This window comes from Saimiri boliviensis, chromosome 4 (genome assembly GCF_048565385.1).
Source record: "Saimiri boliviensis isolate mSaiBol1 chromosome 4, mSaiBol1.pri, whole genome shotgun sequence".
In the NCBI taxonomy this organism is placed as follows: domain Eukaryota; kingdom Metazoa; phylum Chordata; class Mammalia; order Primates; family Cebidae; genus Saimiri; species Saimiri boliviensis.
Genome location: NC_133452.1, coordinates 14,704,271 through 14,722,541, shown reverse-complemented (window position 1 = coordinate 14,722,541; position 18,271 = coordinate 14,704,271). Strand labels below are relative to the sequence as shown.

Here is an 18,271-nt window from a genome sequence, read left to right as displayed (position 1 = left end):
TCATAAAATGGAAGACCCGTTCTTCTAGAGCTTGCTAAACCAGAGTAAAGGCTTGATGGTCTAAAGACAGTGTCCTAGATCTGACTCTGCTGTGTACTCATCATGGGACCTTGAGGGCCTCACAACCCTCAGAACACCCTCTTCCTCTCTACGAAATGGGGGCAGCAGCACCTCCTCTATTCGACAGGACTGTCATGGGGGTCAAGTGGAACATGCATATGCGTGTGCTTTGAAAATTGTAAAATGGGAAAAAAGGCATAGTTTTTGAAATAATTAAAAGGGACAAGCTAGTTCACAGACAGCAACAGATTCATTAGTCCAGGGCCATTTATTAATATTTAAAGGATTGAAAAACATTATATTTGAGGGTGAACATATCAAGGACTATGCTGGTTTCCTGATGAAGAGATGAACCGTATCGGGTGGGTATTGAATCCCGGAACAGTGTTTTATAGGATATCTGAGCAAAATGGAATCCTAGAGAACAAAATGGAATCCTAGAGGTCAAATGGGGGAAACTGAGGCCCAGAGGACCTGAAGGGCTTGCTCTGATAACTGGATCTGGACCCCATGCCAGACTGCCCATGCCATCCATCATCCCTGCCCAAACCCCAGCTTTCCTAGTTGATGGTTTTGGTTAAGCAGAAGTGAAATCTGGGTGTCAAAAATATATATCCTGAGTAATCCCACATAAATTGGATTGTAGAACAGGTACTGAATGAAACATAGATCTACTGTCATCCAGCATTCATTAGAATTCCTGAATCTTATCAACATGCCAAGACTCACTAACAGAGTCAGTGAAGAAAAATAAATATAATACTTCACCATCTACGTAGCTTATTTTCGGTGTTACTGAAAAAGTGTTTGCTACAGTCAATGTGTTTTTCACACATTGTACGAGTCCTTTAGTCACCGCATGCCAGGCTCCTTCATCTAAAGGACTTTCTAAGATTATTTTGGGATTCTCTGAGATAAAAACCTTGCACAGTGAGCACAGTATGGACTTACCCTGTCCCATGGATAGCCAGGCTGAGGAAGAAGATGATGAAAACATGGTGTGTGTACCAGAACAACTCATAGGAGACCTGTCTGATGAACTCAGTTGAAGACGTCATAATCAAGACTAAAGCCAGAGAGATCACCAGGCCGGTGACGCCCGCTATTGTCCTTAGCAATTCAGTGGTTGTGTTCTAAGAAAAAAATGAATGCCATGACATTAAATATCCTGGTACATTTTTTTTTTTTCATTTTTAGGACCAGTACTTGAGATTTCAAGCAGAGAGCCATGCAAAATGTTTCACTCAGAAGCATGTTAGCCTCCACGAGGATACGGGTACAACTCAAGAAGTGAGCTTCCTCTTCCTCCCCCTTCCCACCAACTTACAGTGGTGGCTATTTGCTTTGCTCAAATTTCCTAAAATACCACTTCATCAATCACATTTTTTAATTTATATAAATCATGTCACATCAAAGTTATTATGCGGGAAAAAAAATAAATTTTAAAAAATACTGGGCATGGTGGCTTGAATTTATGGTCCTAGCTACTCAGTAGGCTGAGATGGGAGGATCCCTGGAGCCCAGGAGTTCGAGGCTGCCATGAGCCACGATGCTTCCTCTACACTTCAGCCTGGGAGACAGAATGAGACCCTGTCTCTCTAAAACAACAATAAAAACAACAACAACAACAACAACAACAACAACAACAACAGCAAAACGGGAAAAAAGAAAAAAAAAGCTATTATGTTGAACTGAAATTAGGGCAGCATATGAAAAGAGCATTTTAAGATAAAACATTGCAAAATAAATCTGAGTTTTAAGTTTTTAATTTTTAAAATAACTATGTGGCTCAGCATGCTTAATTGCATTTTAACATTAATAAACACATTTTTTCGAGAGGTCCCTTGGGGCGTTCCTAATACAGCAGCTGCACGCTCAGTTCCCCTGGTAGTTATTCCTGGCTCTTGCTTTTTAATTGGAAAGACCATGACTTGCATTTCTTTCACGCCATCTCACGGGGCCTGGAATAAGGCTTGGTAAATCCTAGGTGATCAATAAAGGCACAGCTATTCTTATCTGGTGGACACCGCTAAATGGCCAGAATTCTGACCTGTGAGTGCAAGGGACAGTTAAATGGCCTTTCAGAACATATATCACACAGCAGTTTGTTTTTATTGTGAGTTTCCCATATTCTTGCCAAGTCATTAGTATTCATACATTGCGTTACTATCGTTGAAACAGGCCACAAGCTCAATAAACTCGCACTATATCTTTTGTCAGTAAAATCTCATTAATTTGGGCTGCTTTGAGATCTGGAGGTAATTTGGACAGGGATTTTTTTATTGTTTATTTTTTCTTCGTAGAGCAAAGAGTGGAAATGAAATTAAAAGGGGCATGTCTCAAACATTTAAAATATTTTCTTTTCAAGTACATTTAGGCATTTTAGAAATCCATTTATATCATATGATGTGCCAATTTCACATCATTCTTATTTGCCTATTAAAGCAAATCGCCAAGTCTCTGTTCTTGCAGCACATTTATAGACTGGTTAGAGTTGCAATGTAGCCTCCAAAATAATCCCACTGCATCCCTAAAAATGCTCTATAATGTACACTCTGTGATATTGATACTCATCTCTCTCCAAATACCCTAAATTAGAGGGTTTCCTGAGCCTAATTAGTACTTACATAGTATATTGCTTCTAAAATTTTGAAATTACTGCATTAGTAGTAGCTTAATTATTTTGCTATTAAACTAAATAATTATATTGCTTGAAAAGTATTTACAATAAATACTATTTATTATATAGACTATGCAAAATGTCGAGATTCATTCCTGAGTGTTTGAAGCAATGAGTTTTCCAGCGTCTTAGTGGGGGAAAAACAGTAAACTCAGGACGTACTCGGACAAACGCTGTGATTCAACGTAGTGACACCAAAGGCATTCCACATGCTAAGGACAGCTGTAGTTCTGATTCGTAAGTGTGAAATTTGTGCTTCCAATAGCCGTCAGCTAAGAAAAGGTAGCTCAACTAAACCTGATCAATGGCCTGATACTGAAAATCATCTTAGGATAATGAGTGGACATGACATAGAACAAGTGTTTCAAAACCAGATTTTGAGTTTTTGTTCTTTAAATAAGGCTGCATGGGCAAACAGTCACTTAAAGAAATGACGAGGATAAGAATGGAGAGATTTTCGTTGCCAGAGGGTATTGCCTTAGGGCTTTTCTTGGGCAGTAAATATTTTTAGCCTGGTCAGCATGCTGCACACACATGCCAATATGGCAGTACGTGGAGAAAAACTGAAAAAGATAGGGGTGAATTAAGGAGATGACCGTGATCATTTCAAAACACAGATTGCCGTGACTATGTTTTTGGTTTTCTTTTTGTTCCCCAGAACTGACACTCTCTGCACACTGGTAATTAGCATTAATGATGTCACGGCCATTCAGGTCTCCTTATGAAAGTAGCTGCTCTGCCCAGTATCTGATTTGGCAAACCAGCTCTTCACATGTGTGCCAATGTATGAGGCATTCTGAGAAGAGTCCCAGGAAACGATCTGCAAATTGAAAATGAAGACATCCAATTTACAGTCTCTGGATTTAGGTGACACTTTGCATTCTTCATGAGTCTAACATCAGCAAAAAAAATTATCTAATCATGAACTGCTTTAAAAATGTTACATTTTAAACTATTGGGAATTTAATGTTACTGCATTTCTTGTGTGTGTATATGTAATAAATTAATTATGTGACATATCTTTCTCTCCTTCCTCATAACCTCCCAGCAACATTAATGATAAAAAAAAACACAACTTTTTAGAAAATGTGAATTAAGAAAAAATCACACATAAATTCACTTTCCAGCTCTTTCATTAAAAGCATTTCAGTACAGCATTCCTGATTAGAGGATTGGAAAAGGAAGGATTTTTCAGGGGAGAAGCTGGTTAGCATGCAGGACTCACTGTGGGGAAGGTCCGGACAGGGTTGAGGTAGCTCTCATTAGGGGTGTTGCCCAACTTGGAAAGTGCAGCCAGGAGTCCCTCGGCCTCCTCCGACTGGCTCCAGTGGTAGCGTTCCAGGTTGAAGAAATGAGCCACGACATGGATGGCTAGGATGAGGACACGACAGCAAACATGCACTCTGTGGTTTGCTTCCTCTCTACTTACTAAAAAACACAATGTCTCTGTGTTGAAATTTCTCTTTTCTGGTTTTTGTAATCTCCAAGGAAAAGTGATTTATATACGCATCTTTCCCAGTGCTTTGAGCGGAGTGGATGAATACTTCCGAAGATATTGTACAATTCTCCACGTTCATTTAAATCATATCAATAAATAAAGTAATTCTCAGTTCACCATAATTTAAAGTGTATAGTTATCATGGAAGTGGAATAAATGTTATGATGTCTCAGCATAACTATATATGTTGCGATTCTAAGAGAAATAATTATATGTGTAACTTCTTAAGAAGTCGGAAAGCATTATTCGAGAATACCATACATTATACATGCTGATATATATGTATATGATATAAATGATAGATACCAGGAGAGAGATTGTTTTTGTTCTCTTTCAGACACTGTATTTTCTGTTTATTCCTTTACATATTTTAGTATACAGTAGTCCTCCCAATCTAGAGTTTCACTTTCCCTGGTTTCAGTTACCCGAAGTCAACCACAATTAGAAAATATTGAATGGAAAATTCCAGGAATAACCAATTTGTGTTTTACGTTGCATGCCATTCTGAGTAGCATGATGAAATCTCACGCCGCCCTGCTCCGTCCCACCTGGGATGTGAATCATCCCTTTGTCCAGCATATCCATAGCCCTCTTGGTTGTCAGATCAGCTGTCATGGTATCAGTGTTTGTGTGCAAGTCATCCTTATTTTTCTTAAAAATGACCCCAAAATGCAAAAGTGGTGATGCTGGCAATTTGGCTGTGCCAAAGAGAAGCCATCAAGTGCTTCTTTTAAGTGAAAATTCTCTACTTAATAAGGAAGGAAAAAAAAACGTATGTGGAAGTTGCTAAGATCGACGGTAAGAACAAACCTTCTACCTGAAATTGTGAAGAAGAAAAATGACATTTGTGCTGGTTTCGCTGTCACACCATAAACTGCAAAAGTTACAGCCACAATGCATGATAAGTGATTATTGATGATGGAAAAGGCATTACATTTGTGGGTGGAAGACAAGAAAAGGAACATGTTCCAATGGGCGGCAACCGGGGTCAGTGCTATCCACCGTTTCAGGCATCCGCTGTGGGTCTTGAAACGTATCTTCTGCCGACAAGGAGGGACTACTCTACATGTATATAGACCCCTACACATATACATTTACACATAAATTTGCATGTGTTATTCCTGGTGGATTGAAATAAGCCAGTATTTATGGAACTAAACATACCTTCTGTATATTCTTCAGAAGTAAATGGAGCTTTCTAATTCTGGGAATTGGTGGTGTCTAAATTCTAAATGAAGAGAACAAGCTTAAGAACATAGCATCGTCTGGCCTGAGGATTCTGTGTCTGATGCTGCTCTTTCCAAATCTGTTGGGAAGCCAGCAGTCACAGCTAGACAATGACATACGATGCTTTTCCTGCAAATGAAACTCCCGCTGGGTGGCCAGTTGATAACTGATATTGGGATCAGATTCAAGTGTGAAATAAGGATTCATTGCCCAGGGTATAGATAATTTCCCAGTTGATATCTCGTTTTCTTCTGCACCCACAGTGAGAAGTAGCCGAGCCTGTGACTATCATACAGGTTTTGAGTTATGGGATCCTCCATGGCTGTACATTGTGGGTTGAGGTGTGGAAGAAAGTGTGTTGGGGAAAAAGGAACAGCAGGAACTTCTGAGAACGGTGGTGTCATTTTGGTCCCTGTGGTCCTAGCAGCAGACTTATTTAGAAATGCTATCTTCTGTGCAACCTCTTTTCTTTGTCACCTGAGTTCCTGCTGTCACTTTCTTTTCTGATTTGCAAAATTTTCTACTCATGCCTTACAACCCCCTTCAAAAGTTGATTTCTATCACATGTTCTTCAGTGTTACCAGCACAAATGAAAGCATGATCACAGCATGTCTCAGATATTATTGCTGCACTGTTTATTTATCCCTGCACTCCCTGATGGACTTTGACTCCTCAAGGATGACCTTTATTTGTCTTGAAATCTCAGCACCAAGCACATTGCTCAGTACCAGTATTTGACAATTATTTGCTTAGTGACAGTGAGATTACAGAAAGGTAGAAGGGGTAAAGAAAGGGTCAGAAAATCCGTCTATAGATGCAACCTTGTTGGAGTAGTGTTTTCTCTGCTGATATATACATATTTTGCACATTTTTCTTTAGCCTTGAAGTTGAAAATCAAGTCAAATACACTTTAGGATGAGGCTCGCCCAAGAAAGCAAAGCACGTGATAGTGTTTCTGCATGATGATGTTTACTGCCTCCTTATGGCTTCAGAGAGGTTAGTACTCATGAGGTACTATTGTTCCTCCGGAGGTGCTTTGTCAACATATATGGCCATGTCTACAAAGGCGCTGCCTTGTTTAGCCTCAGCATCCACAAAGCTGGAAAGGCTTATCTAGCAGTAGTCTTTTCCAATATGCTATGTGCAAAATGAAAACTATTTGCTAAGTTGAACACAAACATTGTCCAGTATTCCTAATTGCCATTTTCTGATAATTACCTCAAAGTCTTTAAAAAGCATAGCTAACATATTGAATGTTTACTATGAGGCAGACACTGTTATAAATGCTGTAGGCATATTAACTGATTTAACCCTCCTCAGGCATCAGCCTTCTCATTTCATAGACCAGTATCCAAAGAGTTAAGGAATTTATTATTCATTAGTGATGAAACTGGTTTAGTGGTTTGGGTGACTCAGCACCTCATCTTTTGACCATTAAGCGGCATTGCTTTGTTTGACTAATGGACAATGATCATATCTGATTTTTAATTGAAAAGTAGCTTTTTTTTTCTATGGGCTTAGATAAAACTCTGAATGGTTTACCTAGTGTCTTTCTTTAATCTAGAATCCAACTGTTTTTAAGGCTTATGACTGATCACGACATCTGGGGTTCTCATAGCAGGCTGGCGTGAATGCTCTTTTTACATTCTGCCCCTTGACCCTTACTCTTCTCCTCCTAGCTTTCTTTAATTCTCTCTCCATGGACTATAGCACTCCAGACAGGGAGTGAAGCTGTTCCCAATTTGCAGAAATAGAAACTGAGCTTCAGACCAATTAACTGATGTGTTTACCATTGCATAATCCACGTGTGATAGTCAGAAAGAGAAGGCAGGATAAGTATTTTATATTGTATAATATTCTTTATTTATTCACTTATTTATTTTGAGATGGAATCTCACTCTGTCACCCAGGCTGGAGTGCAGTGGCGGGATCTTGGCTCATTGCAACCTCTGACTCCCAGGTTCAAGCAATTCTCCTGCCTCAGCCTCCTGAGTAGCTGGGATAACAGGTGCATATCACCATTCCCAGCTAATTTTCAGTAGAAATGGGGTTGCACTATGTTGCCCAGGCTGGTCTTGAACTCCTGAGCTCAGGTAATCTGCCCTCCTTGTGCTCTCAAAGTGCTGGGATTATAGGAGTGAGCCACCGTGCCTGGCCTTATATTTTCTAACGTTCTCCCCTGTAATGAGTTGTGGTTTGCAATTTGTTTTCTGTTAGATTGATTTCCACAGGAGAATTTGACACTGTTAAACTAAATGTTGTTTGAATAAACAAAGATATTGAACTATTTATTTATTCTTATTGCCAGGTCTCCCATCACAGAGCTGAAGATACTAATGAAAGAGTTCGAGATAGCCCCAGATGCTTTTCAGAAGGCAGCTTTTGAGGGAATGTGTAAAAACTATTCTCTCCAGTATTTGCCACTCACTTTAAAGTTCCTGTCTTACACATTCCCTTGCTCCTGCTACCTCTATTTTGTTTTCGTTTTACAAGGTAGAAGATAAAAACGTGGAATATTTTATTTATCTCAGGAATTTTCAGAGAACGATGCTTATGCCTATTTTGTGTGTCTAAACATTTTCTTTTCCTCTTAGATCTGATCCTAATTCTACAGCAATCTTCGCTTGGAACTAAAGATACACCAACCGCTAAATTCAGAATTGTTGTGACTTGATAGAGAGCAGGGGAGATTCATTTTTGCTCTTTTTTAGACATTCCATTTGTATTACTTCCTTTCTACATTTTAGATTTTAAAAAACATAACTAGCCATGCTGTCTATGTTATGGGGACAAAGCTACAGAGACAGGATAAAACAGTGACATGGTTTGATTTTTCTCTCTCTTAGTCATCAATGTCATTTCATGTTATTAGATATGATATTAGTATGTAACAGAAAGAATACTGAAGAGACTATTTCTCGGTCACTTCTTTCAGACCCTTTTGTCCCATCTGTGAAATGGGTAGATTGTACTAAACAATGTTCTAAACCCCCTTCCAGCTGTGTGGCTCCTGTGTCATCCTCTGAAGCTAACCGGGAGCATATTTATCATCTAAAAGGATTTGTAGACCAATATGGAAGTATTACAAACACGAAGCTCATATTTTCATGTTTCCAAAGTCAACTCTGGCTTAAATGGAGCTCTTCAGTCTTGCAGTAAATCCAACGCCATTAGCTATGCGGGTGAGCTCTTCCTGGGCCTCTGTGGACTTTCTACAGTATGCACAGCTGTGCCCTTGGAGGACCGCAAGACACACATTTCCATAACCCACCCAATTGTGCCAGGCTAAAAGGTGCTATAACTGGATCATTCTACAATTTTATGTTCTCCCCGAAGTACTTTTAAGAGAGCAGCAATTTTGGAAATACTACACATGCGCATTTAATTGGTGTGTGAACTTCCGAGTTCAAACAAGCAGCTTTCATTTAAGAGTAAACAAAAACAAAAAAATCCATAAAGGCTACTATTAGAGCCGGTGGCCCTGAGACAGTTCTTTTACCTTCTTTCTTTCTTTCATTCATTTTATTTTTCAGGAGATCAAAGGGAGCATCCCTGAGGGGAATCTTGGAAGTGTGGTCAGTCCTCGCTGTCTTTCCGCCTACCTGCCAATGATAACAGTCATTTTGGAGTTAGCCACCTCCTAATTAAGCAGCCTTTAGAAACAAGGACCCAGGGACAGATTCTGGCTGTGCTTCTGCAGCTAGAATTTGGCTGCAAACTTTTAAACCTGTGGTCCGATTTCGGTAGGAGGATTCGTTGACTCTGGCACCCTGTGTGTGCCACGCATTTGTGAATCACATTAAATCCTGTCGTGCAGGACTGGGGATGGAGCCTCCCTGGAGCTCCCAGTGGCTCAGGCAGAACTGGTCAGGAGCGATTCTGGAGGGGTCAGGACTGAAGAGTTTGCTCCTTTAGGGCTACTCTCAACCGTGGGTCTCCAGATCTTTATTTCCTCGGCACCCTTACCCTTATTCTGTGCTCTCTCCTCTCAACCTGCCCTTGTTATGTTTATTGATGTTTGTAGACAAATTTTAGCAACTCCTCAGGAGCTGCACTTGGGTAATTGTTCACTCCTGGAACTGGCGGAAGCGAGCTGCCCACTCTGTCAGGGAGAGCTGCCTGGGCCACTGCTTAGACACCCCTTGATGGAAGCTCGAGCTCCAATACTACTTTTCAATTGGAAGGGTCTTCAAGGTCTGCTGTGGACCAGGGACTCCAGAAAGATCTGCATTAATAAGAACGAAGAGGCTGTGAAACTACGATTTTTATACTCATGGGGTTATAGGTCCCTGAAAATGATTTATTAGTGGTTGAAGAATGCTCCGGCAGCTCTTATCATAGGCAGACAAGCAGGAAGGCAGGAAGCCAAAAGAAGAGTTCCTGTCACTGCGTTTTTCCCCCGATGTCCTTGATTACAGATACCATTGTTTTGCGTCTTCCCTCCTCCTCCCTCGCCTGCTTCCACCAGTCTCTAATTACATCCTTTAATGATTTGACCAATTAAAGCCTGCAGTTCAGCCTATAGGGGAACGGATGAGAAATTAGGGGTTGGCATGCAAACTTCGATGTGGTCGCACTTTTTCCAAGGTTACACACCTCTATTAAGCCAACTGGCTATTTGAAATGCAGCATAATGGGCGATGCTAATAAAATAAGCGCAGGGACATTTTCAGCTGCTCCCAAGTGAATCTACCAGAAGAACAAAATGTGAAAAGCAGAGGTGTTTCCATGAAACCAAGGCTTAGTGTTTTTTTTCCTCCTAAAAGTGCAGTTGCCAGACGCATTTCTCCGTTCATGTGAAATGTAATAATTGCTTTGTCAGGGTTTGGGAGAAGCTGAGAGCTTTCTCCCCAGCCTCCAGCCTTCGCAGGGAGTGGAAACACCGCAGCGCTGGTGGTTGCCATGGAGGATTGGGATGAGGGGCACTTTACTCTGGTCGCAGTTCTGACCCTGCTGGGGGAGCCCCAGGAGAGAGCTGGGAGCCTGGGAAAGCCATGGGGTTCAGGAAGAAGGGGGCCAGAGAGAACACTTGATTCTCTCCAGGGATGTGTGAGGGAGGGAGGGAGAAAGAGGATCTTGCTTTCTCTGGTTGCAGCAAAATGTGCATAATTATCTTGGACGATTAGCATCGTTTGAATCTTTTCCCTCCCTACACTGTTCAGTCCACCCCAGACTGCTCATGACTCCCTAAACAACTCATGCATGTGCGTCCTGTACCATTCCCAGTGATTCTTTCAACTTCTCTTGTCGGCTGGCCGGCTCCTACTCATCCTCAGTTTTGACCAAATTTGTTGAGGTCCCTGTGTGCCAGGGACCAGGGCAGCCAAGATGTGCAAGGCACAGGCTCAGCCCTGGAAGTGATCAGCCTCTAGGGAATGAATTTCACTCCGTGGTAGAAAGTATGACCTTAGACCCCTCGGTGAAGTGGCTGCATCGCGGGAGGTGGCCAGGTGATGAGTCCTGGGCATGGCCACGTCCCACCTATTAGCACGCCCAGGAGGGCAGAGCATTTCAGGCAAAGGAGATCCCAGGAGCAAAGGCACAGAACATTCAGGAATTCCCAGGAGCTGGGTGTGCCGGAGGGAAAAGCCAGGGGGGTGTAGCGGAAGACAAGACTTAGGTAGGGGGCACATGTGAGGTCATCGGAGCCCCTGGCCAGCAGGCTAAGGGCTTTGGATTTGATCTTATTTGCAATAACAGCAAGCGAATGACCCTGTGTTCTGCAAATTTCCAACTAGATCTGCTCCCAACAAGAATCTGCACCTCTCACTGAAATGGATAGAATGTTTCAGTCATTTGTTCCCCCCCGCTGCCCCCAGAAGGAGTTTTGCTCTTGTTCTGCAGGCTGGAGTACAATGGCATGAACTCTGCCCTCTGCAACCTCCACCTCTTGGATTCAGGTGATTCTCCTGCCTTAGCCTCCCGAGTGGCTGGGATTACAGGCATGTGCCACCATGCCCAACTAACTTTTGCATCTTTAGTAGAGATGGGGTTTCACCATGTTGGTCAGGCTGGTCTCAAACTCCTGACCTTAGGTGATCCACTCACTCCGGCCTCCCGAAGTGCTGGGATTACAGGTGTGAGCCACCACACCTGGCCTGTATTAGTATTCTTTTAATTCTACAGAAGAAGGAGCACAAGGAACTTATGAGATAGCACACTACCAATCAATAGCGGGATATAAAATAAATTGGTCGCCTGATTTTAGTCAACTGCTGCTTATACTAAAGTATAGTCCATCCTAAAAAAGCCTTGACCACACTACTTTCAGAAATTTATAGCTGCTATCAGGGTATCTTTAACATGGGAGACATTCATTATATGTTTCTAATGCATTGGTACTATTGATACATGATTGCATGCAAAGAAATATACATGCCCAAAAGTTTAAGGAGAAAACTATTTCATAAGACACATTTTTCTTTGCTATCTTTTGTTTGTTTGTTTTTGATATGGGGTCTCACTATGTTGTCCAGGCTGGAGTGTAGTGGCATGATTTTAGCTCCCTACAACCTTCACTTCTGGGCTTAAGAGATTCTCCCACGAAAGCCTCCTATGTAGCTGGGACCATAAGAATGTGCCACCACACGCAGCTAATTTTTTTTTTTTTTTTTGTATTTTCAGTACAGAATGGCTTTCACCATGTTTCCCAGGTTGGTCTTGAACTTCTGAGGTCAAGCAATTTACCCACCTCAGCCTCCCAAAGTGCTGGGATTACAGGTGTGAGCCACCATGACCGACCTCTTTTCTGATGTATTTTGATGATGTTTCTCCCCCACTTCCCTCTGTAATGTCTTTAAAACTTTCCCTTAGAGTTCCATTCTGCCTTAAAGCTATTGCACTGTGATAATATTCTTACCATTTTACTGTGCCATGCAGAAATCAAGCTATTTAAGATTTTAAAGGACGCTTAGAGATTCCTTGAATTCCTTCTCCGATGAGCCCATCAAGGTGCAATCTGGTCTCTGGACATCACGCATCATGGGGAATTCAGTACTCTTAGAGGAATTTCATTCTAATTTTAGATAATTTTCAAGGTCCAGAAAAGACTTCCATTCCTGAGCCAAAATCTGCTTCCCTGTCTTTATTCCTTCGTGCATTTGCTCATTCATGAAAGGTTATTGGTGCCTACGCACACTCAGCACTATTGTGGGCCTTGGAATACAAAGATGAACCAGCAGCTGATCTTCTCCAGACATGATGTCTTTTTATTCTTATTTCCAAACTAGCCACAAAGACCTTTACAAAGCAGTTCTCGGGTTGGATTAATCCAGCGTTGAAGACAATCAGTGGGAGCATCTCCCCATCATGTCTCGCTGCACACCCAAAGTTGCGTTAATTGGCACTCGGGCACCGTCTGTCATGTCTTGTTGCTTAATTAAATTCACATTTGTTTTGAGTGTTCCTTCTACTCTGCTATTTTTTTATGCATGAGAGGATAAAAACAAATGAGGAAAACATTTTATAGTTAAATTCATTTGAGAGAAGCAGTCCTGAATCATAACTCTTTATTGTTCAGATAGCCTTTTATTTCAATGTCTTTGTTTTCCAGCAAAACCACAAGCTGGTTGGTGACTGCTCCTCCTTCCTTCCTCGTCGGAGTTTAACCTTGGCCTTGGATGCTAATTTCTAGTGCCTTCCTCTTGAATTAGAAATATCATAATAACAATAACACTTTATATGCCAATAAAGCTTCATGTGTTTTCAAGACCCTTTTATATCCATTCCCTCAATACGATTCAGAACTTTACTTCCATGATCTTTCTTTTCTTTTTTCTTTTTACTGCCCATGATACCATATGACAGTCATTTTCCTAAGACTATGAATGAGATTTTGAACAGAGGTCAATTTTATTTCCAGTGTGAATTATCTTGAATAACAAAGTGTTCCTTTTTCAAGTAAGTATTTATTATTGTATTATTAACAAGCTTAACTACTCACAAATGAAGTTTCATCAACTTTTCTTTGACAAATTGAGGTCTTGGTAGGGGAAAATTCATATGTAAGTATAAATTGAAAATGTAAAAACCCGTTTGCATAAGGTTTACAGGATCAGATAAAGGGCAAAGATTTCTTTTATCTGAGGGTGCGACTTGAGGAAGCCAGAGTTAAAACAAAACTATGAAGTTAGGCATCAGATATTGTAAAATCCATCAAGCAATTAATAAGTACTTACTCGCATTAACAGCTATCCCATAGGCGACCAGTTTGTGAAATTTGAGGTTTTTGTCTAATTGCCTCCTCCATGGTCCTCTGCAGCACTAGAGTAAGAACAACAAAAAAATGCCTGATTTATGGAAAAATGACAACGAAAACAGTGTCATGCAAGTTAAGAGAGTGGGCATCAGGCGTTGCCTCTAAATTGCTTAAAGTGGGGCTATGTGACACAAAAGTTAATGGCCATTAGTCAAACAGGCAAATCAAAAGGTTATTAGGTGCTTTGCTGAACTCTCAACTCAAAAATGATTGACTTATTAGTTCTCTGGTTATAATTCAAAACTTTTGAATAAATCTGCCAAAATGTGTGCCTCACTCAGCTTCTTTGTTTAGACATTTAAGGTGACAGCCATCATCCTCATCCATGTGTTTTAAGTAGTCTACTGATGATTCCATATTCCATATACAAAGGCAAATATGCATCTCTATATAAATATTTGTAAAATCACAATGATGATTATACAGGCACAGCTCGGAGATATTGCTGGTTCGATTTCAGACCATCGCAATAAAGCGGGTCACATGACAGTTTTGATTTCCCAGTGCATATAAAAGTTATATTTATATCATATAGTAGTCTATTAAGTGCATGATAGCATTATGACTAAAAAAATAGCACATGCCTTAATTAAAAAATACTTTATTGCTAAAAAGTGCTGACATAGAGACACAAAGTGAGCGCATAGTACTGGCAAAATGGCGCTGATACACTCAGTCAAGGCAGGGTTGCCAGAAGCATTCAATTTGTAAAAACCGTAGTATCTGAGAAGTGCAATAGAATGAGGGATGCCTGCATAATATGATATTTTACCTGGTATAGGTTTTTGAAGCACACATTTTCTGTGTGCTATTCTGTTTGACAGGAAGCACAGGTAAGTTCCTAACACAATAAAATCAATATAATTGGGAAATATGCCATTATGTTTGGTAGAGGTTAAAATCTAAATACTAAAATCTATGTATTGCAATTGTGCTTTTTGGGATGAGAACCCAGAGGGATGTCTCCTGGTGGCATTTGTCTCAAAAGCGTGTTTGCCTTCTTTCAATCAGAAAGGATGATGGTTCCAACTATTATAATGCTTCCATCTTCATGGTGCAAATACATCAGGAAATTGTTGAGCAGTGAGTTCAGTGTCATGTCAGAAATAAATGGCAACAGCAAAGCCACATCAGATAGATGCACTGATTACTGCTTTTCAGTTTTAGACCTTCTGTTATCTCTTACCACAAAAACAAACCCAAGTTTAAACAGAATTACTCAGAATTTCATAATAAAGTACATTTTTGGTGTCAATGGCACTTATATGAGGAAGTCATAACAACTGAGATTATTTCAAATATTTTAGTACTTACGATACTTGTTCCTCTTATGAATGAAATAAGGTTTCGACTGATAGGTATTAGAATTAGCATGCAGTTAAAATTCAGGCACAGTGCAGACGCTCGCGCCCAAGCCAGTGTTGACTGTCCATATGTAAAGACATAAAAAAGAGATTCAGGGAAAAAAAAGGCATCCAGGGAAAATAAAATGCATTTTGTTTTCTGAAAAACATGTTTAATTACAAACTGTACTTACACCCAAAATAACTCGTGTGTAATGGAAAGACTCCTCCTTTTCATACCAGCAAAACGTGTCAATAAACAGATAAAAATTCACTCCCAGCCACGAGAGCTAGAGTAGAAAGAAAAGAGAACCAATCAATACTACCTTCAAGCTTTTTCTCTATTCAAAATCGCTTGGGGTTCTTCTTTTAGAGTGGAATGAAGAGCTTCTCAATATTAATCAGAATTACTCCACATACTTATTTCTCATAGATTAGTTTTTAATAAGATTATAATGGTAAGAAATTATTACCTTTATGAAAAGGATTTTAAACACGTATGAGTCAACTTTAAGTGATTTAATGAAACTACAAACCTTCTTAATCAACATTGCTTGACAATGATGTCAAGGAGGAAATCTTTAAAAACAACTCCAAGAGTTCTCTAGAAAAATTTCAATTTCATAGTCTAATTCAAAGACTTCATCTGATTTAGAGAAACATTCATACATTATGCAAAAACAAACTACTTGACTTTAAAAATAATTAAAAATGAGCTAATCGGAAAACAACTTTGCATGATTCTGAAAGGGTAAATTAAATATGTCTACTGAATGTTTTCTAACAAGTTTTAGTCTTTTAACTAGAGTAATACTTCACGCTATTTAGTGTTCCTATACAAGTTATCTTAGAAATCAAAGACTATTCAATCTATATATTTAAAGTTGAATAACAAAAATGATACTTACTACTAATACGACAGAGAGACCCTCATTCAAAATCCAGCACCCCATCATGATACTTGTTGCTCTTTGGCTGTCAGCAAATTTCCTTCCCCTCACCTGTGTCTGGATGTTGAGTCCTTGGTAAGGGCTTCCCTAGTAAATTATTTTGTCTTTTTGTCATAGGAAGCACCTACAGGGAGCAGCTCTCGAGGAATTTCTAATTAAGGACTTCTTGCCAAGGGCACATCACCAAGATGACATGCCTCGTGACCTGGGTAAATACAAGGCAAGTCTCTGGCTAATGATTCCTTTCTTCAGAGATTTTATAAGAAAAGAAAGCTCATTTTATTAAGTTGTCTTCATGTACTTTATACCCGTTTGTTTTCTACATGATTGCAGTCAAGACGATAATGTCTTCATGTAAATTTGAGAAATAACCTAACTGCTGAAGGCTGCATATAGCAAAGCACTTTCTCTGAAGCTTTCTTTATTTGTTATTTCTTTTTCCACTTTTTTTTTTTTTTTTTTTGAGACAGAATCTTGTTCTTTCACCCAGGCTTGAGTGAAGTGGCACGATCCTTGGCTCGCTACAACTTCTGCCCCTCGGTTGAAGGGATTCTCTTGCCTCAGCCTCCTGGGTAGCTGGGATGACAGGCACACACCACCACACCTGGCTGATTTTTGTACTTTTAGCAGAGGCAGGGTTTCCCCATATTGGTCAGACTGGTCATGAACTCCTGACCTCAGGTGATCCACCCACCTTGGCCTTCCAAAGTGCTGGGATTATAGGCATGAGCCACCATGCCGGGCCACATTTTTCCCACTTCTTTACTTCCTTTTTCTCTCGTTCAAAAAAGTTCTCTATAGAAGACAAAGAGTGGGGGCCTAAATAAATATGAATCAAACCATCTTTCAGAAGATGGTGATAAAGGATTATAAAAAACATCAGAGAGAAAACTCTCATATAAATCTGAAAGTGTGACCATGAAAAATGAACTTCTTTGTGGGACTGATGTAATACATCTCATCGCCCCCTGATCACACTTGTTCCACCCCTGCGGCCAGTGCAAATATTCTTTCAGACTCCAGTGATCCCAAGAGGGGCTGCAAGGGAGCCTCGTCCATCTATGATTTTATGTAAGTCATAGCTGTTCAATACAATGACGACAATTCTACTTTGGTAGGCAAAATTGCCCCAACTGAAGCAATTTTCTGGCTAGATTTGGCCCAAATATTTAATTAAAATTGTTTTAGACAAGATGAAAATCGGAGGAGATTCAATTTTGGAAAATTAAATTTCCTCCTGTTAAAAACCTGGTAAGAGTAAGAATTGTGGATATTCATAGATCTTTATTTACCCAGGTACTATTAGGTTAAGGACTTTTCAAATATTGTCCAGTTAAATCATACATGGACTCTATCAGGTAGATATTATTATGAGCCCCATTACAGAAAGGTGGAAACAAGCTTAAATGAAGCAACTTGCAAGTAGGGGTGGTTGGGATTTGACTTCAGTTCTTTTTGACTTTAACATCTTTATTTCTAACCATTACCTTATACTGTCTCTTTTGTGAAACATTAATATATGGACTTGTGCACCAAAGCATACTGAATATACAGATACAAATTGCATTGTTTTAATAGGACAGTTATAGGAATTTAGCCACAAATAAATATTGCTCTGTATGATTAAGCACACTATTTCTATATGCCAATGAATCAAAAATGGATAAATTATTCTATTGTATTAATAATGTTTTTGATTTTCTGCGTTTTGGGGTGCATGGATATCTCAGGGTCTTGCAGTTTTGGGGAGAAATGGCTCAAGTTAGCTTATTCTTAGTGACAGCAAACAACTGGTTTGGGAGCATGTTTTAATATGCAAACCAAACATGGCCTAAACCCCTAATCGCCTCTTTCATTAAACTCTCACACATGGAGTCAACCTTTCACCTGCCCTCAGTCACCTCAGAGCCAGGTACTAAACAACGAGGGACTGATCATGCCGGTAGCCCAGGGCCTGTGGAATCTATTGAAACCATCCGATCCTAAATCTGGTCCCCTGATTACACAAACTGTCCCCCTTTCTTCCCATGAAAACCACAAAAAACACTCTGGCCCATATTTTCCCCTTGATCCTTCTGCCTCTTCATTGTTCCTGGTTAAGTATTTTGATAAACATGTGAGTTTGTGAGTTTTCTACTTGTTGCCCAGCTCTGATGTGTTATCTCTTTTTTTTTTCTTTCCCCCAAGATGGAGTTTCGCTCTTGTTGCCCATCCTGGAGCACAATGGTGCCATCTTGCTTCACTGCAACCTCTGCC

General features: G+C 40.1%; 1 protein-coding gene across 1 annotated transcript in view; it reads right to left on the bottom strand.

The window, feature by feature from the left end:
• Positions 1-16,055, bottom strand: part of NOX3 (NADPH oxidase 3) — a 58,906-nt gene extending 42,851 nt beyond the window's left edge. The window contains exons 1-6 of the mRNA XM_003933756.3: positions 15,974-16,055; positions 15,260-15,355; positions 15,037-15,147; positions 13,643-13,727; positions 3,966-4,111; positions 1,012-1,193 (exon numbers count right to left, since the gene is read on the bottom strand). Coding sequence (XP_003933805.3) covers positions 1,012-1,193; positions 3,966-4,111; positions 13,643-13,727; positions 15,037-15,147; positions 15,260-15,355; positions 15,974-16,021 — 668 coding nt within the window. The 5' untranslated portion in view covers positions 16,022-16,055. The remainder of the gene's footprint in view (positions 1-1,011; positions 1,194-3,965; positions 4,112-13,642; positions 13,728-15,036; positions 15,148-15,259; positions 15,356-15,973) is intronic.
• Between the last annotated feature and the right edge of the window lie 2,216 nt (positions 16,056-18,271).